The sequence below is a fragment of the Triturus cristatus genome, chromosome 2_1 (assembly GCF_964204655.1).
Source record: "Triturus cristatus chromosome 2_1, aTriCri1.1, whole genome shotgun sequence".
Classification (NCBI taxonomy): domain Eukaryota; kingdom Metazoa; phylum Chordata; class Amphibia; order Caudata; family Salamandridae; genus Triturus; species Triturus cristatus.
This window is the reverse complement of record NC_140581.1, coordinates 213,864,625-213,891,254: the sequence shown is the minus strand read 5'-3', so window position 1 is coordinate 213,891,254 and position 26,630 is coordinate 213,864,625. Positions and strand designations below refer to the sequence as shown.

At 47.7% G+C, this 26,630-nt stretch overlaps 1 protein-coding gene across 28 annotated transcripts in view; it reads left to right on the top strand.

Annotated features, from left to right (window-relative positions):
- TCF4 (transcription factor 4) overlaps positions 1-26,630 on the top strand; it is an 886,011-nt gene that overhangs the window by 502,171 nt on the left and 357,210 nt on the right. For 24 of the 28 annotated variants that reach the window (XM_085630087.1, XM_085630081.1, XM_085630059.1 and 21 more), the window contains 2 exons: positions 24,609-24,738; positions 25,090-25,139. The exons of the other annotated variants lie outside the window; for them this stretch is intronic. In XM_085630087.1, the coding sequence (XP_085486213.1) occupies positions 24,609-24,738; positions 25,090-25,139 (180 nt within the window). The remainder of the gene's footprint in view (positions 1-24,608; positions 24,739-25,089; positions 25,140-26,630) is intronic. 28 annotated transcript variants of the gene reach the window in all.

Genomic DNA, 26,630 nt, shown 5'->3' with positions numbered 1-26,630 from the left:
ACACTGATTGATTCCCTTCCAGAGACAGAATAAGTTGTGTGTCATCAGCGTAATTCATTAAATTGACTTTATATGACTTGATGATGGAGATCAGTGGGCAAATATAGATATTTAACAATATAGGATTAAATGCTGATCCCTGAGGGACACTGAATTTAATGTTTCCAAATTCAGATTGGAAGCGGGGGTATGTCCCCAGCCTGTTGTCTAATAGACAGGTAGGAATGGAGCCATTTGCTACCGTACCTCCCTCTCCAATTGCGGTGAGCCTATTCATAAGAGTTTTATGGTTGACCATATCGAATGCAGCAGACATGTCCAATAGGATCAGTATGACTGATTGTCCTTTGTCTGCTCACATTCTAAGTTCATCCATGACTGTTAGTAGTGCGGTTTCAGTTCCATGTCCCGGTCGAAAGCCAAATTGCTCATCTTCCAGTCTGTGATTGGTTTCAAGAAAGAGAAAGAGTGTTTTGCTGAAAAATTGTTCTATTATTTTCACTGGGTAAGGGAGAAGTGATATAGGTCTGTAGTTATTGGGGGACATTTGGTCCAAGGTAGGTTTCTTCAAAAGTGGCGTAACTATAGCCTGTTTCCAGAGTGTATGTACTACTCTACTATTCAAGGATTGGCAGCATATCTTTCAGAGTTGTGGGAAGAGTTCCTCCTTCAATTCTTTCCACACTCAGTGCGGTAATAGATTCAGCGGGGACCCTGAGGACACACTCAAGGCTAACTTGTTAAAGCCATCCTCTGTTAAAGTCTCAAAACGTTCCAAAGTCTCATCCTTATCCACTTTATCATTCCTCTGAACCAGTGATGGCAACTAGTCTGATCATGCCTTACTGATTGATCTGTATGTCTGGTTTCCAGCCCATCAATGAGTTTACTAATTTTCTCCTCAAAAAATACAGCCAGACTATAATATAGGCCTTGTGTGGCGGTAATCTTGTTTTTAAGGCAGTCTGGTTTAGAGAGGTCATTCATTATTCTAAATATGCTTCTGGCGCTATTAGGTGCAGCCAGAATAGCACTAGCATAGCATTCTGCTTTTGCTTAGAAAATCTTGATTTTATAATTACTCCTGGCTACTTTCAGGGCTATTTTATTCGCTTCCACATATAATTTCCTCCACTACCTTTTTGCCAGTTTACAGCCTATTTTTAGGTTTTTTAGCTCCACGCTATACCAAGGTGCCGACAGTCTATGTGTGTTTTTTAATTGTGTTATTGGGACGATGTGATCTAGGGTGGTTCTAATCTGTTTACAAAATTCTAGATAGTTTTCGTCCACCGACTTATTTTTGCCGAACAGACATTCATTGTTGAACAGAGGGTTTTCTTATGATATTCTCCTTTCAAGGCTCTCTGATCTATAGACCACCTGGCCCTAGAGGTGTTTTTTGCGTTCAGGTAGGAAAATGAGTGGAAAGTAGTATTACCGCTAGCTCCTATACTGTTTTAGGCAATATTAATTTACATTTGGAAGCCTCTTCAGATACAGACACAGCCAAATTGCTAGATCTGGTGAAGGGCAAGAATCTAGAGCAACTTGTGACTGGTGCGACCCATCAGGCAGGACACACAATTGATGGTACCTTTTCTAACAACTCACAATTGCAAGTTACGTCCACTCTTCCGTTACTTTGGTCTGACCACAAGGCGGTACTTCTTAACCTTATTATTCCTGAGTGACACACTCAGAAGCCATTGAAAAAAAACTGATAAGAGCATGGAACAAGGTAACGGCTGGAGACCTCTCCGAGGTCCTTAACAAGACCTAAATCATGCCTCCTAGTAATCTTGACGAGGCCACACGACTTTACTCCAGTTGGTTAGAAGATGCAGGTCAAAAATTAGCCCCGAGTAAAATGTGTCATTTTACAAGACAAGTACCATCCGCCCCTTGGTATTCGCAGGATCTAAGGGATCAAAAATTGATTTGCAAACATCTTGATAGAAAATGGAGGAAAAATTATATAGATCATGACTAGGAGGAATATAAATGCGGACTTGCTAAGTATAAACAGTTGATCCACAATGCTAAGGCAACATTCTTCTCCACTAAGATCAATAAAGCTAAAAACTCAGCAAGGGAACTATTTAATACAGTTACCAGTCTGGCTAATCCTGGGGTTATAACCACCATACCAAGTCAGGAACTTTGTAACAAACTGGCTAACTTCTTTTACGAGAAAGTGAATGCCATCTTCTCCACCTTCTCTCATGCTAAACCCAAGATGACGCAGAACAATATGGATGACTTAACATCAGGAACTAAAGCTAATCTGGATCAGTTTGTTCAGCTTACAACTACTGACACTTTTAATCGCTGCACATAACCCAGTGCGCGGACGAGTGCAGTTGTGCTTGCCTTTGGCACGCCAGCGGCACGTCCGCGCTTGCATCGGCCTTAAATAGTGAGGGGTTACCTCCTTTCTGGTCGACTAGACCCATGAACAAAGGTGGTGATCAATCTGTTACCCGCTCTTACATGTGGATGTACACCAGCTCACCTTTGCTTGCTTGCTAACTTCAGTGCAACAGTTTAGGCATAAAATCATTTAAAACAATTTGTGCAAATCAGCAGTTACAACCGTTTCTATTGAATCTATTAATTTACTGCAGAGTTTCTACCTTTTTCAGCTGTAAATATAGTGCAATGTCTGCCTTTGAACTCTGTTGCACACACTCTACCGGTTGCACATATACATTTGCTCTTGACAAGCTATTTTCCAACAAATTTTCTTACACGTTTCTAGCAGGCGTTAAAATGTGTTGCATGCTTACGTTATTTGCTGCTGTGTCCAGCACCTTCATACTGACAGCATGGTTTTACTAGCCAGAGAAATGTCAAGAACACTTCTTTGCGCAGCACTAAAATATTTTCAGAGCATGGGCATCTCCTATATACAGCCCCTCTGCATACCCACTTGTTTCCCAATCTGTCAGACCTTTTTCTCCAGTGTATTAAATAAGCACATACGTTTTTGTCCACATATGGTATCCACACCAGATTTGCATCCTTTTTTTCCAACATCCTGGGGATTCTAAAGATATCCAGGGTTTGTGGATTCCTCTGGAGGGGCCAGAGAAATTAGCTAAAATACAGCTCCATTTTGAGTGTTTTGGGAAAAAATGGGAAAAATTGCTGCAGAAGAAAGCAACAGTTTTCCCCCCCTGCAAATGGCATCAACGAAGGGGCTTGTGGTGCTAAAATCACCATCTTCCTTGGTTTTAGGAATAGGCAGACTTGGATCAGGAAACCACATTTTTCAACACAGTTTTGGCCTTTTAATGGGACATAGCCTATTTTTCCTATTTTTTGGGCTTTCAATCGTCTTCCAGTTAGTGGTGGAAATGGGTGTGAAACCAATGGTGGATCCCGGAAAGGTATACATTTCTGAAAAGTAGACAAAATTCTATAATTCAGCAAGGGATCATTTGTGTAGATCCTTCAAGGTTTTCCTATAGAAAAAAACTGTTGAAATAAAAAAATATTGAAATTGAGTTGTAGAAAACAGCTATTTGTGTCTGTTTTCATCTGTAACTTCTAACTTTAGCAGATTTTCATACACAATATACCATTACATCTGCTGGACTCTTCTGGTTGTGGGGATATATAGGGCTTGTAGGTTCGTCAAGAAGCCGAGGTGCCCAGGGCCAATACCTGAGCTGCACCTTGCAGTGGCTTTTCATTGTGAAAGGGTTATCGGCAATTCATTGGGTAAAATATAAAGAGTGAAAAATAGGTATCAAGGAAACCTATGAATTTCCAAAATAGTCACAAAATATGAGGTTTAGAAGCAGTGGTTATTTGCACATTTTTGGGTACCCGCACTAGCATTTCTCAAAATAACTTCTTTGTTACAAACTGTCTTACAATTGGAAGGCGCAAATGCAGAGAAAGACAATTGGTAACAACACTTATACTACTATTCTGTGTTCCCCTAAGTCTCCCAATAAAAATGGTACCTCGCTTTTGTGAGTCGGCCTAGTGTCCGCAACAGGAAACGAACCAAAATGCACTGTGGACACATCACATTTTTCACTGGATATTGACCCTTTTTTTGCAATGTGCCTAGCTGTGACTTTTGGGCCCTAGCTCAGCCAGCACCTATGGTAATCTAGGAAACCTATACATTTTTAAAAACTAGACCGACAGGAATCCAAGGTGGGGTGACTTGTGTGGCTCTCACCAGGTTCTGTTACCCAGAATCACTTGCAAACCTCAAAGTTTGTATAAATAATTATTTTTCTCATATTTATGTGAGGGAAAGTTCTGGAACATGGACCCATCACATTTTTCCACCGAAAACGGAGCCTTTTTGTGTGTAGCTCTAGATTTTGGACCCTTGCTTAGCCGGCACCTATGGAAACCTAGCCAACCTTTACATTTTTTTAAACTAGACACATAGGGATTTCCAAGGTGGGCTGACTTGCATGGCTCTCACCACGTTTTTTTAACCAGAATCCCTTGCACACCTCAAAATTTGACTAAAAAACAATTAGTGTCAAATTTCTTTGATGGAAAGTTTTGGAAACTGTGGGGGGCCACAAAATTCCATCCACTTGGCATTCCCCCACATCTCCCGATAAAAATAGTACCTCACTTGTGTGGGTAGGCCTAGTGCCCGTGATAGGAAACGTCCCAAAACGCAACACGGATGCATCGCATTTTCCCACGGAAAACAATGCGGTTTTTGTAATGTGGGTAGCTGTGGATTTTGGGGCCTAGCTGAGTCGGCACCTTGGGAAACCTACCAAACCATCACACTTTTGAAAACTAGACACCCGTGGAAGGGTGACTTACAACGCTCTCACCAGGTTTTGTTACCCAGAATGCAAATTGTCCCTATGACCTACAGGAAGACTCCTTTCTGATGAGGACGGAGTACACAGTGGAACAAATTCTCCTTATTGCAATTCTCTTATGACATATGCGTTTATCTTTGGTTTCATCCCACATTTCACCCAAAACAATCTATTTTTCTCTCGGGTGCTTAATTTTAAAAACTTCGTGCTGTATGTTGAACGTTTTTTAAGACAAGAAGCATAAGAGAGGTTGGGCCAGAATGGAGGCTTTGGCTTCACCTGCTTCAGTGATCTAAGATGCCATTAACTTGACATTGGTAGAGAAGAAGCTAAGCAGTTCGCAAGTTCTTTATCAGTATGTTCCATGTACCACAGAAATGTGTTTAGAGTCTTTTGCACCAACTCAGCAATTTAATGAATCATTTTTACTTAAAAGTCCCCTAGTTGGTTGCCGGGCCAAGATGGTGGACGCACTCTGAGAAGTGCTCCCGGACCCCTTCACCATCCTCCCATAATCCTACCTTAATCTGAGCCATCCGACCTTGAAATATGCTGTGCACCAGGCGCGGCTCTTCCGGCTGCGCCCGGGAGTGCGGAACTTCGACAGTGTCACCCTGCTGCGGCGAGCTGGCTTGCGGTGCCTTGCTCCCAAGATGGCAGCTCCTCTTTGCTGATTGCGGCGCTGTCCGCCCTGGAGGGTCTTGCCCGGCTCCGCGTTGGGACCTTGGGTGTGTGGAGGCACCCTGCCGTGGATTCTCCCGGAGAGCGACTGCCGGCCCCCCTCCCTCTGGTAATCTCTTGCCGGAGCTGAGAGAGGTTAGCCCGGTGCATGGCCCTCGACGGTGCGGCCCTGATCGTGCCCGGGACTCCCGTGGCACGGCTGAGCAATCGACTGCCGCATCGGGCAGTGGAGAAGAAAGCGGAGGACCGCGGCTGCAGCCCTACACCCTCCGGATAATCCTGAGGCCCAGTGCATGGAGTTCCGGAGCGGATGAGTCCCGGCGGCGGTGGGGGTCTGGGACAGTTGCATTGGGGCCCCCCCCCCCCACACGCGAGGAGGGACGACGGAGGTGGGGGCTGGCCCCGTGTGGCCCTGTATCTGGCGTGAGGCACCCCCTGGGCTGAACGACACCCGCATCGGCCCCCTGCTCCCTCCAGACGCTGTTGATACCTGTGTGTGCCCTCCACCTTCTTTTTGGCCTGGGTCACCCTCCCAGGGGGAGAGGTTGGAGCGGGGGAGGAGGGGCCCTATCTGGATCGCTATCCTTCCTGGCGCCCTCCCTGGCCACACCAGCTTGAGGCCCCCCATCCAGTGCTTCTTGCGGTGCGGAGTCCCTCCTGTTGGGCGAGGATTGGATGCCCCCCCCCCCGCCTGCATCAGCACCTACTGATCTGATGGCTTATGGAGGGTGAGGCTGCTTGCTAATCCAATTGTAAGGACGTGAGGTGGCCTGGGTGGGCGGGGATCTGGAGTGGTCCTGGATCTGGACTCTTCCCCACCCCACATTTTTCTTTTTTTTCTTTTTGCCTCATCCGGGGGACGGACTCAGCCACACGCATCGGGCGGCGGCGACCTGGACCTCATCTACGCACTGACTGCCCCTCCTGCTTGATTCCGGCCCGCCTTGGGAGGTCTGTTGGCCCCCTGCTGTGAGGATTGTCTGTTGCTTCCCGGGGTACCATCATGGGCAGAACATACAGGTCATCAAAGAACCCTGCCACCCAAACAAAAATGGACCGCTTCACCACCTCGGAGGTGGGGGCGACGGGGGGGTTCCACGGATCAGGGGGCCCCAACATCCGCGGACTTGTCCACTATCTTGCAGGCCATCCACGCTTCACAGGCCTCGGTTGAGGACAAGATTGCAGAGATGCGCGTGGGCGTGACCCTCATCCGGCAGGACCTCCGGAACTCCGTGGCGCAGATTAAGGAAACTGAAACTCGGATCTCCACCGCCGAGAACGACGTTCAGCAACTCAAGGGTCAGGTGGCTACTCTCCAATCGCGCACGCAGGAACTACACCGCCGGGCAGAGGATGCAGAAAACAGGTCCCGGCGCAACAATCTCCGCCTGGTGGGATTTCCGGAGGGGTCGGAGCAGGGCCGCACGGTGGACTTCCTGGAGAAGTGGTTAAGGTCGTGGGTCCCGGAGGGCTTCCTCTCTCCATGGTTCACAATTGAGCGGGCTCACCGATCTCTCGCCCCAAGGCCGCCACCAGGTGCGGCCCCCCCCAACCAGTCATAATGCGGGTCCTTAATTTTAAGGATCGTGATGCCATCCTATCTGAAGATCGCAAACAGCAGCGGCTCCACTACGAAAACCATGCAATCATGATCTTCCCGGATTATACCCGTGAGGTTCAGGGTCAGCGACGATCCTTTGGTGAAGTTAAACAAAAGCTGAGGGCACTCAACATCCAGTATCGGCTCCTTTTCCCGGCACGCCTGCGAGTGGTGGTTGCTAACAAGACCCTGTTCTTTGACAGTCCTAATGAGGCCTGGACCTGGGTGACGGAAGAGCGCCCCCTGCGCATTGCTGACCAACCCTCGCTCCTGGGGGGAGGCGAGGAGGGACGCAGACATCTCCCGTAGCCCGATGCTTCTGAAAGACCCTGTTTGACCGTGTTTCTGCCTGCCGGGCGTGGCTCCACAGCCGGAGGCCGTGCTCAAAAGCTCAAAACACTTCTTTCTTTCCGATGGACTCGATTTTTTACATCCTGATACGAGGAGGGGTCCTCCACGTCTTCCCATTTCCAAGCGTTCTAGTTTGACTGTTCACTCATTGGTTATTGTTAGGGCGACAGATGCTTCCGTTCTTGAAGTGTAGGGTGGGGGGGCGGGACCGTTGTCTCGAGTTATCTGTTCAATTTTGTTTCCTTTGTTCTTTCGTCTCAGCACGCCAGCAATCACAACTTACCCTGATATGCGTCCAGTGGGAAAGGTACCCTTCCCAGTGGTTACCTCGCTCAGTCTGTTGATGTCCGTGTTTATTTACACGTCTCCCCTTGAGATCCCAATATCAGACTGTACCGGCCGCTTATATGCCCGACACCTTTGTTAAGCACTTCCCTATGCATCATGTCCTGGAATGTGAATGGCCTTCTAGATTGTTTCAAATGCACGGCTGTTTTGCGCTATGCACAGCGCATGGGGGTGGACATTCTGCTGTTGCAAGAGACACACCTGTTGGGTAACCACTGTCCCTTTCTAGCACGCTACGGATATGACAGGGCTTGGCATTCGGGGTTCACTCGTGGCTCCTGAGGGGTGGCGATTCTGGTGAGAAGCTCCCTTCCCTTAGTGACTGTCCATGGTACCTATGTGGCCCTTAGTGGCATGCTAAATGGTAATCCTCTCAACCTTGTGTCAATTTATTCTCCTCCATCAATGTTGACGGCAACCCTCGCCAAGTCTGCCGACCTCTTGCCAGCTCTACCCCTAGGTCCCACATTTCTTGGGGGCGACTTTAATGCGGTCTCCTCACCAGAACTTGATGCGTCCGGTCCTCCTTCCCCCAGTAGGATTTCACAGGCAAAACAGCTGACGACCTGGGCTGAATCCTTGGGCTTATGTGATGCCTGGCGGGTATGGCACCCACACTCTAAACAATTTACACACACCTCGGCAGCACACCATACACAGGCACGCATTGATGCCATCTTCGTTCCATCGACTGACTGCCTACTGATCCAAGATGCCTCGCTCCTTGCCCGGGGCATTTCTGACCACTCTCCGGTGATGCTCCGCGTGGGTCCTCCCCCTGCTTTCGTCCAGCAAACATGGATGCTCAACACCTGGTTCCTCCAGGATATGGAGTTCCGGAGGGTGGTGGGGCGGGAACTTCAACACTATTTTCTTTCTAATGATGGGTCTGTTTCCTCCCGGGTACCCTATGGGAAGCGGGCAAGGCCACGATTAGAGGGGTTGCCAAGGGCCAGCTTAAGATTCAACGCCAGGCCCAATTGGAACAAATCACTACACGGGAGGCGCAGGCTCTGCGTCTTGAGCGTTCCTCGGCCCGTTCCCCGGACGTTTCCGACGTAAGACTCCTTACCCGGCTCCGATCGGAGATCAAGCAGTTGTCGCTGGATGCGGCTAAACTCCTTTGCCGTTCATCCGTGGCCAGGGTTTATGGCTGGGGTGACAAGAATGGGTTGCTCCTTCACCGCCTAGCCACATATCCCAGGGCAAACCGTATTATTCCCGAGATCGTGGCGTAGGATGGCTCGATGTGCCGGTCCCCAGTGGACATGGCCCTTGCCTTTGCCACCTACTATCATCAACAGTACGAGGCCAGACCTCCAACCCTTTCTCTCGCTGACCTGCTGGAGGTCGGGGCGGGGAAACCTTCCGTGTGTATACTCTACTACTCAAGCTGATCTGGACCGCCCCATCACCAGGGAGGAGATTGGGGAAGCGATTAGCCTTTTTTCCTCTGGTAAGACGCAGGGTCCAGATGGTCTCCCCCAAGAATATTATGTGCACTATCGGGACATTCTGGTCCCCCATCTTGTGGGTCTATATCGGGAAAGCTGTGGAAAAAGGCTCCTTCCCCCCTGGAGACAGATATAGCCACTATTGTGGTTCTGCCTAAATCCCTACCACCCTTGTCACGCTGTGCCGACTATCACCCTATCTCACTCATTAACACTGAGGTCAAACTGTTTGCCACAATCACCCAGCGGCTCAAACCTCTCTTGTCCACATTGGTTCATCCTGACCAGTGCAGATTTATGCCCTCACGCGGCACCTGGCATTGTCTTAGTCGACTGCAGTCTGCTTTGGCCCACCGTCATCTCCTCACCCCGTATCTGGCGATTCTTCTTGTAGACTTTGAGAAGGCCTTTGACTCGGTGGGACTGGGGGTTCCTTGGTGATGTTCTGGAGGGGATGGGGCTCGGTCCTCGGTTTCGGGCCATGGTTAGGGTTTTTTATGCCGTCCCGCGCACCCAGGTCCTAGTGAATGGGGTCTCGTCGGAACCCTTTTCTATTTGCAGGGGAACGAGGCAGGGTTGTCCTCTATCCCCCCTGCTCTTCGCGTTGGTGATGGAGCCCTTGGCGTACCGGTGCGGTCGTGTGGACACGTGCGGGATGAGAATGGCTCCATAATGAACCGGATAAGATCGCCCTCTACGCGGACGATGTCCTCATCTACTTGGCAGACCCCGCCCAGTCAGGTCCCCATTGTCTTCGCATTCTGCACTCCTTCGAGCGGGCCTTGGGCCTCCGGTTGAACCCCGACAAGTCGGTTTTGGTTCCCCTCCACGTATCCCGGGAGTGCTTCGATTGGCAATCAGAGATATCCCTGCGCCGACTATCCTTCAAATATCTGGGGATATGGATGACCTTGCTCCCTGAGCTGAGCTGGGCCCTCAATGTGACTCCCCTGGTAAAACGTGTCAAGGCAGACCTTCAGAAGTGGCAGTCGCTACCCCTGAACCCCATGGGGAGGGTGGCTCTTTTTAAAATGATGGTGCTTCCTCTACTTTCTTCAAAACACCCCTATGTGTTTTTCTACAGCTTGGTTCCGTGAGCTGGATGGTATGATTAATACGTTTTTGTGTGGAAAGGGTAGGCCCCGTCTGGCGTTAACTACCTGCAGGATCCCTTCGTTCGATGGGGGATCTAGGAATGACTCCTCTACACTTGTATTATCTCGCCACGCGACTTCTCTCTATACACGACTGGTTCCACGGGGGGTTGGTCTGACCCGGCGTACAGGCTTGAGCTGGGGGAGTTGGGCCTTGCCAAGATCTACTCAATGATGTACGGGGCCCCTATTCCTTCTTTCCTAACAGCGGTGACACGTTCTGGGCTATTGACCTGGCGGGCTGCACTGTGGCACACTAAATGGACACGCACACTGACCCAGTGCACAACCTTGTGGCACGGGACCTGGCTCAAAGACGTTAATGATCTGCAAGGCTTCAAGGCATGGGACCTGATGGGTATTTCGCAATTGGGGGATGTGTGGGTGGGGGACCATATGCACTCCTTCGAAGACCTTCAGAATAGATACTCGCTGCACCCGTCACAATTTTACAGGTATTTGCAATTGCGACACGCCCTGCACATATACCTCACTACAGGCACACGACTTCCTGATCACAGCCCTCCCGAAGCTCAGATAATGTTTGGGGACTTGGGGAGGGGAGGCATCTCCCGTATTTATCGTACACTGGTCAACAACACACCTACTTCCTTAGACCAGCTGCGGGCTCGTTGGGAGGAATGGGATGGCCCTTTGGAGGAGGAAGATTGGCGCAATGCCCTTATGGCCCCTAGAACAGTCACCGCATCCGCTAGGCTGCGCCTGGTGCAGCTCTATTATTTGCACACTGCATATCTCACCCCGGAGTGCCTCCATCGGACGGGGCTCATTTCGACCCCAGCCTGTAATAGGTGCGGTCACGTACCAGCCGACTTCCTGCATATGGTATGGGCCTCCCCCCGCCTGGCACGGTTCTGGAAGGAAATTGAAGAAGAACTCACCGAAATCCTGGGGTTGGAGGTCCCCCACGATCCAAAGCACACACTCCTGGGCATCACTGATGGGCTGGGTGGGTCTAGGAATGAGAAGGTGTTTCTAACCACAGCTATGGTGGTCGCCAAGAGAGACATCACGGTCTCCTGGAAGCGCCCTGAGCCCCTGAGTGTGGGGCGATGGCGGACTGCGGTGGACTGGTGCGCCACACAAGAGAAAGTTATGTATAAAGCTCGTGGGTGTCCCAAGAAATTTCGCAGAGTCTGGGGGAAGTGGCTGGGGCGGGTCTAATCCTAAAAAGGGGATTGTTTATTTTAAGAAATTGTGTTTTAACACTGGATGTAAGGTGAGTTGTGCATACTCCTACATGTAATCCTGGATCTTCAAGAGGTTGTGCTGAATGGCTGGCGTATTTCTTTTGTAAATCAATAAAAAATTGTTTATCAAAAAAAAAAGTCCCCTAGCTGGCCCATTGGGCTCAAATGGTATTCCTGACGTCCCACAAATATGAGTATTTACATTTTAGAGGATGCAGAAGCCGAATGTAATTTCAATTTCACAGAACAAAATATTTTGAAGATATGAAAAGCTCTTTTTTCAGCCTGTTACTCTGTATGAATTTGAAAGGAACTGTAGACTGCCAACCCATGGTACTAGAAACTTCCTCATCATGGTCTAGAACTAATTTTCAAAATTCATAAAGTCTGACATTATAAAGGTTTCCAAGAAACCTGTCCATCGGTTAAATACTTTGTCACTTAATTTTGCTCCTTTGTCAATGTGACAGTCCTTAAGTTTTTACCTACAGTCGTAAGTCGTTTTTATGACTGGGACAGAAATGAAATAGTTAGGTTTCGAAGGGGAGTTGGAAAGTGTGCAATACAGGCCAGGTTGATCTTCAACCTACTTTAGTGATCACCAGGTAGAATAATTATGCACAGTACAACTGATGAGTCTCGAGTCCCTGCCTGTAGTTCAGATTGTTTGACTTAAGATGAAGTGAAAATGTAAAGGTGTTTTGTAGGGAGATGCTTCGGTGGTGGAGGAACTATTCCTAACATGTATGTACTTAGTCTGTTGAGTTACCGGTAGAATTTTAAGAGACTAGCTTTATGCCTGTGGTTACCTAACGAGATGGAAGTGGCTGGGTGATAAAGTTGGGTGCCTGGCCATAGTTTTTTTTTTAAATGTATTTAACTAGAGGGAACCATTAATATTGCCAGAGAAGATGGACTACTAATTTGGTCTTCACATTCCCATAGACAGGAGACTGGAAATGGGTAATTCACAAACTCTGCAAACAAAGGGTTTTACCCTAGATAAATAGTGTTTGTAATGTGACAGTGAGATCACTGATCATTTTTTTCACTCCCCAGTAAAAGTGTGCCTACCCCTCGCCATTAGTGCATGACTCTGGTATAGCACGCCCAAGATACCAGTTTAATAACGTGATGAGGACGGCATTGCACGAGGCCGGATTAGAACCAATTAACTATGGTTCTCATTCCTTTAAGATCAGGGTAGCAACGTCAGCGGTTGGGAGTACGTCTCAATGCAGAGACGGTCAGATAAATTGGGAGGTGGAGGTCCAATTGCTATAAATGCTTTGTGCTTCTGGATATGGGGTAATGAATGCCCTCATTGTAGGCAACCCATTAACGGTTTCTTCTCCTTTCTAATGTTCTGTGTGTTAGGACACATGGCTGCAGCCAGTGTGTGGATTCTTGATCACTCAAAAACGGATCCTTCTCGCCGCACAAATGAGTGGAGTCTATTTCATAGACCAGCAGCTGATGCTGGAATGCGATTTCTTGGGGTCGGCAAAGGGATCTTCGACTTGATAGACTGTGCAAGCTAGTAGAGGAGGTTGAGGGCAGGAGGCTTCAGCCACCTGCACTTATCATTCTCCATATAGATAGTAACAAAATCCAGCGTAGTTGGTGAGAAGAGGCGTCTTCGAGAAGTTGCTTGGAGATCCCATTGCTAGCTAAGAGGTTCCCTGGGGCGGGGATTGCTTGGTCCCATATTATTCCACGTCGTGTGTAACACATAGGTCTTCCATCAAAGGGCTTAATGAGTCAGTGCAGCGCTTGAAAAGTAGAGTGAAGAATCTCCTTAATACAGCCATTCTTAGCACAATTCCTTATGGTTACCTAAGGAGCAAAACTTCCTTTCACAAAGATGGTGTACACCTATCTGCTTGTGGTAATGAAATGTTTTTGGAATCTCTGTTGGCCATTTCAATGCAACATTTCTTTGGATCACAGGTGGGTAGACCTATGGAGGAGCCCCGGTTTGTCAGTTAACCAACCATACCTGTTGCGGTGACGGAGTCAGGTTTGGCTACAAAGCTAGTAGACACCTTGGCAGCAGGAACAAGAAGGCAGGAGAATTCCGGATACATTTTGTTTTAAATCTTTGATCAAGTTTGAGAAGTAGTTCTACGGTCTGTAAGGCAGGGTCAGGTACATGTGGTACAGAGATTGTCCTTGGGTCTCTGTGTACTTTATAGCATTGTCCTGATGATTGTAGGGAGTAGGAGCTTGTGCCAGGGGACCAAGATCCGGTCTGATTGCCCAGGCCGATCTCCCGAAGGGTGCCAGAGAAGATCTCTATTTGGGTTGCTCTGCATGGGTGTTTTTAAGAGCGCAGCTGACTTGATGGCCTTTGGCTCCTCTCCTTGTGAGGGAGTAAAGAGTATATCTGTGGGACCCAGCGGTTAGCACTTGTGATCCCAAGTCAATTAGCCAGTGCTCTAAGGACCAGTGGGGTGGCCAAATGTGGTTTGGTGATTCCCATGTTTAGAAGTTCTCCAAACAATTTTTGCTATTTATGTATGTACAATTGTGTGGCATTAGCCAAATGTTTTGAATGCTATCTTGTTGTTGTGATAAATACGGCCTGAGAAATGTTTCTTAAATGCTAATCTGATTGTCTCAGGCCAATTCTTTGCCTTCCATTGCTGAGGGTTGCCCGGAAACTGGGCCTGTGCGAATTCTTAGGTTTCTCACAATCTACCACAGGCATCGGTTTGGTCCCCTACCTGTGAAGAGAGGGGCAATGCCATATTAGCAGGCCTCAGCCACAGGTGGGGCTGATACTTGGCCCGGGAAAGTGGGCACACCAGTGATATTTGCCGCTTGGTTTTTTGGTTTAAATTTTGTGCGCTTTACTTTGCCCGGAAAGCACACTTGGTGCCCAATGGCAACCAGAGGTCAGCGGGGTTGCCTTGACTGCGGGCATGGGTATTTAAGCGTTGGGTTGTGGAGAACACCCACATAACTTTCTGAAGAGCTGTGCCCCTGCCGATCGTTGATGCGACCTGCTGCCCTCGGCTTTAGCTTCTTTAACCCACACACCCGTTCCCTAGTTTAACGATTTGGGGGAAAGGGGTATACAGGATTTTTCTTGGTGTTTAATTTGCTCCATCTTGATTTCCACTATGTGTAAACTCGTGTTTGTCGTATTTATTGCGGTGATGGAGTCAGGTCTGGCCACTAAGCTAGTAGACACCTTGGCAGCTGGAACAAGAAGGCAGGCTTATTCTGGAAACATTTGGCTTTAAACCTTTGATCAAATGTGCTCATTTTCTTTGAAAAATACGGTCTGGAAGGCAGGGCCAGGGACGTGCAGTGCAGTGATTGTCCTTGGGTCTCTGGGTACTTCATGGCATTGTCCTGGTTATTGGAGGGAGTTGGAGCTTGTGCTAGGGGACAAAAATCCAGTCCCGGTTGCCCAGACCGATCTCCCTAAGAGTGCCAGAGGGTATCTCTGTTTGGCTTCCTCTGGCATGGGTGTTTGTAAGAGTTCAGCTGACTTGATGCCCTTTGGCTCCCCTCCATGTGAGGGAGCAGGGGAGTTCACCTTGCAAAGACTATATCTGGGTGACCCAGTGGTTAGCTGGTGCTCAAAGGACCAGCGGAGTGGCCAAAACATGACTTCAAAATTGGGCTAGGTGATTCCCATTTATAGAAGTTTTCAAAACTTTTTGTAATGTATGCTTTTATGTATGTACAATTATGTGACGGTAATCAATTGTTTTCAATGCTATTTTGTAATAAACATGGCTTGAGAACTGTTTCTCAAACGCAAATCCGATTGTCTCAGGCCAGTTCTTTGCCTTTGATTGGCGAGGGTGGCCTGGAAACCGGGTCTGTGGTGTTTCTTATGTTTCTCACCATCTACCACAGGGATTGATGTGGTCTCCTAGACTGTGTTCTCAAGCACCTGGCATTTTCTTTTCTGCAGGCTCAGTTGCTAATGTTTATTGAGGGTGAGCTGATACCGTTTTTTGAGCGAAAGATGCAGTTATTGCAGAGAGTTCAGATGCCATGTTAGTTAGGTGTCCTCACTTATTCTGTCCAGTTTACCTGCTGCTCTGATTCTATATACATTGATTGGTTTGCCTATGATTGTGAGATAATGAAGATTCACTGACCATAAACGAGTGTACAGCCTCTTCTGCTGCCCCCACTCCCCCTTCCTCCAGAGGACCAGCTCCAGAGAGACTTATGACTCCTGATAGCAGACGAAGAAAAATTGTGCTTCTTGAGCATAGGTGGATTGAACTAGCCTATATATTCCAAGTGTATTTTTTTATTTAATAGTGATCGAAAATGCAATGTAGTCCTCTAACCCGCAGGCATAGAACATTATCCAAGTCTGGTAGGTGTAACGGAGTGAGTGAAAGGATGTATATGTAATGTACAATTATAGAGTTAACAACCTCACATGGCGCTGAGACGAATAGCCTATTCCTTGTTCCCACTATCTCCCCACTTAACACTTTCAGCCTGCCAATCCTACTCTCTGTCTTTCAATAGCATTGCTATGAAGAGAGAATAGAATGGGGCGTACGGGTCAGGGCCGTCCTAACAGCATTATAGGTCCCCGGGCAAAGCAGTGCACTGGGCCCAGCCTACACAATCACGCACAGGAATAATAGAGCCCGGACGCCCCAGGTTGCTCCCTGCCCCGCCCCCCCTGAACCCATAAATCAATACATGAATCAGAACTGTGGGTAAAACTGCCATGTTTATTTTGCACCATCACACATAAACATGACAAATCAAAATTACTTATTTACATTTTTGATGCCGACCTAAGGAATTGTGTATATTTACACTTTTAACTTAGCATCGTGAACAATCAGTCTAACTGACTGACTTATCTACAACACATTCTATCGCTCCAGCACCAAGGGGCCCTCCGGCTCGCGTCCCCCAACTGAGAGCCACGCAAGGCGCAACCCACTTGTATCCTTGAGAGGTGAGCCCCAGCCCTCTGGTCCTTGTCCGCCACTTTCGGTCCCACCCCTCTACCACCAGGCTGACCAAGGGGGCTCGTAGGGTATAACCAGGGGCCGCTGCCCCATGCCCTAGATTGTAACCTGGCACCCTTGACCCCCAGCCGGTATCCCCATTCTCTCTGCGGAGAGCTTCCCATCTCTTCCCCTGAGTGCTGGCCTAGAGAGTCTGCAAGAGGACTCCCGTTAACAATGTGAGTCAATCTTCTGTGGCCTCCTTACCGCCACAAGGGCGACCAGGGCCCAAAGGTCCTTCGCCCTCCCCAAAACAGAACAAGTTCCGCACAAATGACGTTGATCCAAACCTCAGTCCCAATGTCTGACAAATGCATGCTGTCGCGATGAAACATCTGGTCACCTCTGATCAGTCTGTGAGGTATATGGCACAGGCGGCCCTGCCCACTGCACAGTTTCGCCAACTCCCTGTTCAGGCACCTTACTGACACAATGCCCTCGATCTCACTCCAGGACCCCTTGCCTGCCGCGGGATCATGCATGAACATGCGATCCGCGCCCGAGGGAATGTCCTTGCCAACCATGCGAATTCAGTCAGCAATGCCTCCCTGATAATTAAATCCAGAGACTGAAGTCCCACGTGTGCCTCCGTCTCCTCCACCAGCCGCCGCAGTTGCCCGATTCGCAGGCCCCCTGTGCCTCGCCAATGGAATGACATCTCCTTCAAACACGCCGGTTTCGACCCCCGCTGCTGCTGCAATCGTCAAGCAGCCCGCAGCACGAAAGTGTGTCCCAACAACCATATCACCTTAGAGCAGAGGTCTTCAAACTTTTTGATGCCGAGACCTCCTGTCAAAATCTTTTCGGCGTAAGGACCCCCTCCTGACAAAAGTTTCTAGAACTTGATACACCTCATCATTGACAACTATCGATAACCATAAACGACCCCAATTCCCACAACAAATTATATTTACAGTGTGAAAATATTCAACAGTGTTTAGCATAGCAAAGGTTAGTGATTGTGGGGGCGTGGTCAAAGGTGTGGCTAAAAACAAAGGGCCTCATTTATGAGGAATTGGCGTAGGACAGTGCCGCAAGTCTTCTTGCTGCGCTGTCGTATGCGAATGTGAAAGGGCTGGAATGTACCTTATTATTAAAAATGGTACATTCTTGCCCTTTCCCGCTGCGTTGGCACACAAATTTCTGCCTTGTGCCAACATAGGCAGGATTGTTTTTGTGCAGGAAGGGGCACCTTCCTGCACAAAAACAATCCAGAGAGGGACTTTACTCTTTCTATGTGTGTTGCAGAATGCAGCACACATGGAAAGTGGAAATAATGAGGGGAAATGAAAAGAATTTCTCCCCGTTATGCCTGCTGTGTGTAGGCGTAAGGTTTTGGCGCTGCCCCAGGTTTACACGTTTTTGTAAATCTGGGGCATTGGCAAAATCCATTGGCGTTGCGTGGGAACACCCACCGCAATGCCCATGGTACACCTACTTGACACAGAGTAAGGCAACACAGCAACTTGCACTGCTTTGTCTTACTCCATATCTATGAGGCCATGCAAATCCACGCTGGGTTACTTTGCGGTGCCACATAGTTATAATTGAGACGCTTGCGCTGCTGAAGCTTTATAAAGTGATGCTCATGCGGCACAAGCATCTCGTAAGCCCCAAAATATTTTGTTCTGCGTAAGTCATTTTTTAAATAATATTTTAGGATAAAATGGAGCCTTCAAAATGTAGATTTTAGTAATACCAGTACATAAGTGATGCAATTTGTTTTTTTGCATAACTGTCCCTTCAACCCTCCTCAGGGGTACTAAACACTGTGTAAATACAGTTACAATTAAAAGCATGACTTCACATCCCAGGTGTTAACTCTTCCTACTACCAATGTAAAAAAAAACAAATCTTTGCAATCACAATGCTTGGAGTGATTACCACTCCCAAGCACCCTTTACGTTTGCATTTTATCTCATAGCTGCATTTGCATCTTCAGCCAAGCAGGCATCCTGGTGTGAAGGATTGTTTTACTTGTCTGCCTGACCTCTATTTTTTCACAGCACAGGAGACTCAATTAACTTCAGCAATTAACTTCAGCAGAAGCATTTTCAGAATGAAGCACCCGAACCGTTCTCTTTTTCCAAAAGGAAAAGCACATTTTGGATTTCAGGCAGAAGTGAGGCCTGGAAATGTGCGACCCCCTTTCCATGACTCCAGGGCCCCCCTGTGGGTCGCGCCCCACAGATTGAAGACCTCTGCCTTAGAGGGCATACTACTGCGGACAGAGAAATGGTCATTACAGTGGTCACACCTGCACATTCTTGCGTCATACTACAATAAGTCCGGCCGCACATAGCGTTTAAAACATGAGGAGGACCATCGCCCCGCACGCTTCACTTCATCCACTGACAGGCCGGTTCCTGCTGCTAAAGTCGCGGCCCCAACTCTGAATGAGTGGGACGAGTAACCGGTGGGATCTAACCCCAGACTCCTCAAGGAACTCATGAACACCGCCCTGAATTGGTATTTTGACAGGTACCCCTCGTGTTCATGGATGAACAGGGCTTGCTCTCTCCCCTGTGGGCGAATAGCCAAATATGCTCCCATTCGAGCTTTTGGACACACTCGTGCTCCGGGTGCCGGTCTGAGACGAATCATGGTGCCTTTGCCCAAAGGATCTGTCTTAGATTTATGCAATGTAACCGACCGCCCCCCCCCCCCGAACTAGCTTCATATCTTGCCACTGCAGTCCGCCTGCATAATCTTCCTTGGTGGCTCCCACCAATTCGTCAATCTAAAAGCCCCATAAAAGGCTAGTGTGAAAGCAGCCACAAATAAGGTGGTCTCATAAGCAGAAGAGCACACCGTCTGCAAGGCGCCAGCATATCACCCAGCGTGTGCAAGTCTAGTGGCCTTCTGCAATCCTTCCTCACACCCTCTAACCTGGACCACCCCGCCAGCGCCTTTTTGACCAAGAACGAACTCCCAGCATCCTGCACTCCCTCCAGTTTTGCAAAGAAGCCCACTGCCGCTAGGTGAGCCCTCGTATACGATACAGGCCTGCCCTGCTCTCTCAATGTCTGTAAAAAACTGCATATGGCTTCTGATGAAAACAGGCCCACTATCCCTGCGTGCTGCACAAAAAACCTGTAGGCCTTAAAATGATGCTAATAACCCTTCCGGGTGCGCTCGCTCAGTGAGGCCCCTACCAGACCCGCTAATGCGGGGCTCCAATCCTCCACAGAGATGTCGGGAACACTGTCATCTGGTCCACTGATTGTGGATGGTACCTCTGGAATTCCTGCAACTTGGAGCGAGTCAAAGCATCAGCCACCTGATTCTCTACACCTCGGATATGTGCAGCTCTAAATAGCAAATTCAGTCTCAAACATAACAGCACTATGTGTTTTAACAGCCTTAAAACATGAGTACAGGTAGCCCCTTGCCTGTTAATAGCCTCTACTACAGCCATGTTGTCTGACAAAACAACTATAGATTTATTCCTAAAGAAGTCAGCCCACACTGTAACTGCTACCACAATTGGTAACAATTCTAAGAAGGCTACGTTCCTGGTCAACCCGCTCTTGTGCCAAGCCGCCGGCCAGTCGTCCCTGCACTAGTGAGGTCCCAACACTGCTCCAAAGCCTACACTACCTGCTGAATCGGTGAGCAAACATAAGGCCTCGCTGGTGACTGGTGGCGCCAGCCACACTACTTTCCGGTTAAAATCTTTCAGGAAACTGCGCCACACTTTCAGGTCCTCCCTCACTTCAGCCCCCAGCCTCACATGGTGGTGCTTCTGCGTCAAGTCCGACATTGCTCTTGCAGTTGATCTGGATAAAGGGCGCCCCATAGGGATGATGCACAATGCAAAATTCAACTGGTACACCAACACCTGGAGTTGATGCAGCATCACCTTTGCTCCTGCAAGTGCAGAATCAATTGCCTGGGAGAAGGCCTGCACTTTGTCCCTTGGTAACCTGCACTCTCCTACCACTGTGTCTATCTCAATCCCCAGGAATTACATGCATGTCGCAGGGCCTACTGTTTTCCCAGGCGCCAACAGCACCCCAAACTTCTCAAACATGGACACCAGTTCTCTCAAAGCTTGCCCACATGTCTCTGACGAGGATGGGCTCATCACCATGAAGTCATCCAAATAATGCACGATGTCTGTGTGCCCTGTTCAGAAGTGAACAACCAATACAGTATGGAGCTAAACAGCTCAAAATATTTACAAGATACAGCGCACCCCATTGGCATACATTTGTCATAGTAATACTGGTTATTCAGCTGGAAACCTAACAAGTGGTAATCCTCAGGGTGCACGGGCATGAGCCGGAAGGCTGAATCAATGTCTGTTTTTGCCATGAAGGCGTTGGGGCCCACGTCACGCAACTTCTGCAGTGCTGTGTCAAAGGAAGAATATGTCACCAAGCATAATGCTGGGTCTATTGCATCGTTCACTGACGCCCCTTACGTGCAGATAAGTTATGTATCATCTTGAATTGACCTCGGTCCTTCTTAGGTACCACTCCCAACGGTGAACAAACCTAATCGGGCCATGGGAGGGGGGGGAGGAGGTGGCGAAGGGGCCCGCTATCCGCCCCTTACTAACCTTTTGAGAAACCACAGTGGAATGTGTGCGCGCCGATTGCAGGTTATTGCAATGGCTAACAGGTAGTACCCCCTGTGCGGGGATGCGAAAACCTGTGGTAAATCCCTGATACTCTATCTTGGCTGCATTCCTTTTGGGATACTGATTCAGCCAGAAAATCAGTTTCTCAATCTCAACTGGCGTGGGCAACAACCTATTGGGAAGATGCCTTGGGATCCCTACCTCTGTCTTTTGATTTCTTGATACATTTGAATACTGGGTGCGATGGGTGGCCACAAAAGGCACAGGCATGCTTAAACTTTCACGATCCAGCCGGTTGTGTATATATTTTCCGGTTGAATGCCCAGCAAGTCCCTTTCTTCTCGCCTGACCCCCTTTGTGAAGTCCAAAAGGGCTGCTTCATTGGTGTTTTGTTGTTAACATTTTCTAACCAGACATTCACTTCTGTCTGATCCCAACCCATCTCTGGGTCCTCAACCCATCTGAAATCCCTATTGTAATCCAGCTATGCCATCCCGCCGTACATTGCGTGAGCCTTGGGAATTTTATTAGCATAGAATACCAACGGTACCGCCAACTCAGGCCTCTTTTCAAGCATCACCGTTGCAAATACATTAGAACCAAACAGCCAATTCGTGATTGATTCCTGAACCCTTGGTTTCCGGTCTTTGAAAGAGACTTCTTTCCCATCCTTTTTTTTAGTCTCCACTTCCCTCCTTTTTGGCCTGAATAATGAGAATATATCTATGAATTCACCCTTCCAAATCTGTTCTTTAACGTCCATCGAGACATGGGAAGCCAATTTACCTGGCTTGGACAGTAGTGTATCCTGCCCCCCAATGGCTTTCCCCCCGCCGTTGACACTTGTGCCTGCATTCTCAGCCCTCCACACTGCCAGCCTTTCCGGTTTCGCCGCACTCATCCTAATCTGCGCCGCACTCCTGCTGCAAATTCCCCGGTCTTCGAACTCCTGAGACCGCCGCGAAGATGTTCGCTGTTTATCGACGAAGAGCGTGCGTCCACCAATGTCGCGTCGACTCCATAGCTTTTCCGACCGCCACCTGCAGAAGAGGGAGAAAGAAAACCCGCGACAATCCTGGAGATTCTTCGTGGACGCAATGCGACCGGGGCCGGCGCTGGAGGAAGAGAGGACGAGGACGAGGCCCCGGCACCTTTACCTAAATAGGCCCTAGCTCCCCCCCCCCCCCCCCCCTCCACTGCCGTTCCCCGTCAGAAGTGCGTTATCGTCTGCCCCGGAAGTACTTGCCTCGCCCGGTCGCCAATCGGGCTACCCCGGCACAAGAGGTGGGCAGGGCCTGGACCCCAGGGTGCTGGGCCCTAATGGCGCGCATCTTGAGTTTCGCACTTTCCAAAGTATTTAACGGAAAATTAGTGTTAAGTTCTCGTCTGCATGGGGCTCCCAGGCAACTGCCCAGCGTGCCCGTGTGTTAAGATGGCACCTTTTCAGGTCCCAGTAGACGTGTTCAGGGCTGACCTGGGAAAGGGAGGGAGATGAACGCACCCATCCTTACCAAATTGGGTAAATCTTTATTCTTACCTTACCTCTCTGCCCGAGACAGGCATTCCCATCTGTGTGAAGAGATGTTTACTGTGTGACTCGGCAAATGTGCTCATTTTGTTTGAACTGTACCACTTTTCACTTTTCATATTTCCTGTATAATATTCTCAAGCCCTCTGTGTATTCCGTATGTAAATTTGATGCACCCGCTGTACCCACTGCAACTGTAGATTTAGTGTGCGCATTGCTCAACCAACTTAATAGTTTCTTCCTATCACAGCTGCAATGTTGTACATTTTTATAAATTGCACCTGAAAATGTGTTGCATGCTTTGTAACTTATGCATGTTACCCATCTTTGTTTGCGTCCCTTTGGCACCACGCGTCTGCATAAATTCTAATACTGCAGACCAAAGCAGTGCGTGTTTGTCTTTGGCTGGGCTATAGTGACTGCGGATTGGGTTTGACTGTAGCACTCTGACTTTAAGACTGCAGCAGAGATGCACAAAATGGAATCGCCCAGTGCGAAGCAGTGGAAGTTGATATGGTCCAAAACAAAACAAATGTGCATCCATCCGTGCATTATTTTGGTCGATTTCTAGCAGTTGGGTCAAATAAATAGGGATGTTTTAATTTCTGCATTCCTAGCGTGTGTGTTTTCTGCCCAGCTCTTTTCAGGAGACGCCATTCCTTTTTGTTGGGCTCTGTCGGGCGAGAAAGACTGACTTCATTTAAGACAAGGGCCCTTTGTTTTAGTGGGTGCCGGTCTTGTGAGATTTTTCAGTTCTCAGCGGGTTAACCAGGGAGGGGAGAAGAGTCATAATTGGCCTATTTAGCGTATTTTGCATGTGAATAGTGTGTTAGTGAAGCATTACTAAGTCTGTTGTGAGTGACACGGTGATTAGAATTTAGATTAGGGAAAACACATTCTGTACTTTATCAAGTACAGTAATTAGTTCAGTCGGTAAAAAGTTGATTACAAGTAAAGATAAAGTTAGACTTTTGGGGTCTCCACGGAAAAGGTTCTTTTTGGACTGCTACATTTGTTAATACAGAGGTTCCTGCCTACACCTGCGTTATTGCTTATCTGAATAATTAAAGGAACAATGGGCACGATGCAAATTGTAATCAGAGGGTTTATACGACGTGGGTAAGTTTCCATGTATTGTACAATAAAAATGATAATATTGTTGGGGGGTGTCTTGTTTCACGCATGCATTAGATATATGTGAACAGTCCATCCATTAGGCTAGACATGAGGTTTTCAATAGTGGATCCATATTTTGAATATTTTCTTTTCTTTTGCTGATGGTAGTATTTGATCTCATTGTAGTTTTCCATTGAGAAAGACAAGCCTCTAATTGTTCATGCGGGCAGGAATATATGTGCATTTTTACCATGTATCATGTGTTTCTGGGAATAAATCATCCTTAAAAATGTATTGGGTGTGTTTAGGGGTGAGATAATGCTGTGAGGGAGTCAAAGATTGTGATTAAAGAGCAATGATCTTATTCTAAGACCGTTTCAGCCCTGAGTTTTCTGTGGGTGGATCAGAAAATGTCTATTCCACAAAGAATGTACACAAAAGACACTATAAACAAATCCACTACTATGGTGATTGGAAAATCCGTCTCCAGTCGATAATGCATACTGATAATGGTGATATATATACTGGTGTTTGATATACTGTACCAAGGTTGAAAGACCTGTAAGAATATCATAATTTTCATTTGGGGGCGGAGAGGGTGTGACCTATGTTGTCTTTAGTTTGGTGTGTCTAGGGTAGAGATTGAGTTTGGCGATGGTGCAGCAAAAAATTGCAATTGAGATTAACCATATTGGTTCCTAAGAGTCAAGAGAATAAGTGTATAATTTAGCCATGTGTATATTTTTCTTTTACTTCTCAGCAAAGTCTTCTTGGTGGCGACATGGAGATCGGTAGCCCAGGAGCACTATCACCCACAAAACCTGGCTCTCAGTACTTTCAGTATTCTAGCAATAACCCCCGGCGGAGGACGCTACACAGTAGCAACATGGGTGAGTGTCCCATACCCTGATGTTCATTGCCACAGCAGTGACCCAAAATATGAAAAATAGCTTAACGCGCCAAAATATGGAAACTGCTCACTTTCACAGAAAGTAACCTGTTGGGATATATAACGGTCCTTCATGTGTATGGCTGCTTTACCTTGTCCCCTATCCTTTAAAACAGTATTGTAGAAATTAAATGAAACACATTTGTATTAGTTTCTCATCAAATGTATGCCATTAAAAGGCAAAAATAGACCTTTCCTCTTGAAAATTTAGAAAGTATGTAGATGTTTAGCCACAGTAGTAAAAGCAAAAAAATCTGGCTTCATATTCCTTTCTGTTTGCGTTTTTTAACAGAGGTACAAGCCAAGAAAGTTCGAAAGGTTCCTCCCGGTTTGCCCTCCTCAGTAAGTACCAAAGTTCTTCATCTGTTAAAGTGGGCTACCTAAAGAAATAAAAATGAATGTGTTTTGGAGAATGAATTACTTGACCTTAGACATAAAGAAGTGAAATTTGACCAAAATATCAAGTGACCTAACGTTTGGAGGCTGCTTGTCCTGCCTAGAAGAGGTTTGGTTTGCATTGCTTTGGCATGGCACTCCAGTGAAGAGCTCTGGAAGGGTCCATACAATTTTGAGAGCCTTACTTGTGCACGGCTTTGAAATAAAGGTGCTATAGCATTATGTGGCGGATGGCTTCTGCATTGACGTGCCACCGATCGCGGATTTGCATGTGCAAGGAGATTTGCGCACAGGATTTATTTGCATAAGCTGCAACCTAAGTGAACATCTTCATTTTCTTCTGCGGTCTGAATAGAACCTAGGACGTGAGCGTCCTCGCCATGTCTGGCTGGGATGCCAGGTGTCGGCAGCGTAATCCAGCTGTGACTCGAGTAATCTGGGGACACTTCAGCGAATGCCGACATATGTATACTGCACATGAAACAGGACGTTCATGTAATGTATAGAATAAGCATCCTCTGTTTTCTTGCGTGGCTCCAGTGGAGCCCTGCCCTGAATGTTAATGCCATTTAAATAAAGACATTTGTCAGTGCGTGGTTCCTGTTTAATGTAAAATATCCTATAGCCTTGCCTGTGTCCTAACCATGATTGTCTACAACTATCAATCTATTTGGTTAAAGCTATTTGTGGTGGTTGTACTTTAGTGACAGAGGTTTAGCGATGTGTATAACAATAGATAAGTTGATATAGCTATTTATACATATATGCTATAAGATTTGTGTCATTGGTGGTTTGTGGAGAACTCTGACCTCTTGCTACACCGGTCAGATTATTGCAGATGGCGGTGAGGCCCCTCAGTTACTTCTGTGATATTTATTGTGAATGATGTTATTTTGGCCTGCATTTTGTGCAGTAGAGCTGGTTGTGCCAATTGCAGCTTGTGAAGCAGCTGATCTTAGATCATCTGTGTGATGAATGATAAGGCGCAGTGTTTGTGCCTGGGTCATTGCGGGCATGGAAACGATGCCTAAGCTCTGGTTGACATTGCTGCTGCCAGCCGTTTGTTTGCCACACCGTGCCATGCTGTGATCGCCATCCAACTATATGAAAAGAAGAGTGGGGGAGACCCTGGACAGAGCAGAAGCAAGGTGCCCCAAATGAATGACACAGGGGCGTTAGGCTTGAAGACTTTCAGAATTTCTCAGGCCGGGCGGTACCACTTCTCATGGCTATTTGAGAGGGAAGTGAAATGTTTTGGGTGAATTCTTCAGAATGTTCTTTTATGAATTGGAACTGTGTACTTTACCCTATGCTAATATCCGTTTTCTATATGTAGCTACAGGCAAAGCGCTCTGAAGCATTGGTAGGTGGTTAGTTGTGCTTTAGAAAACCCCAAATAAATAGAAACTCCCGACTTTGACTTGGAGTTCAATAATG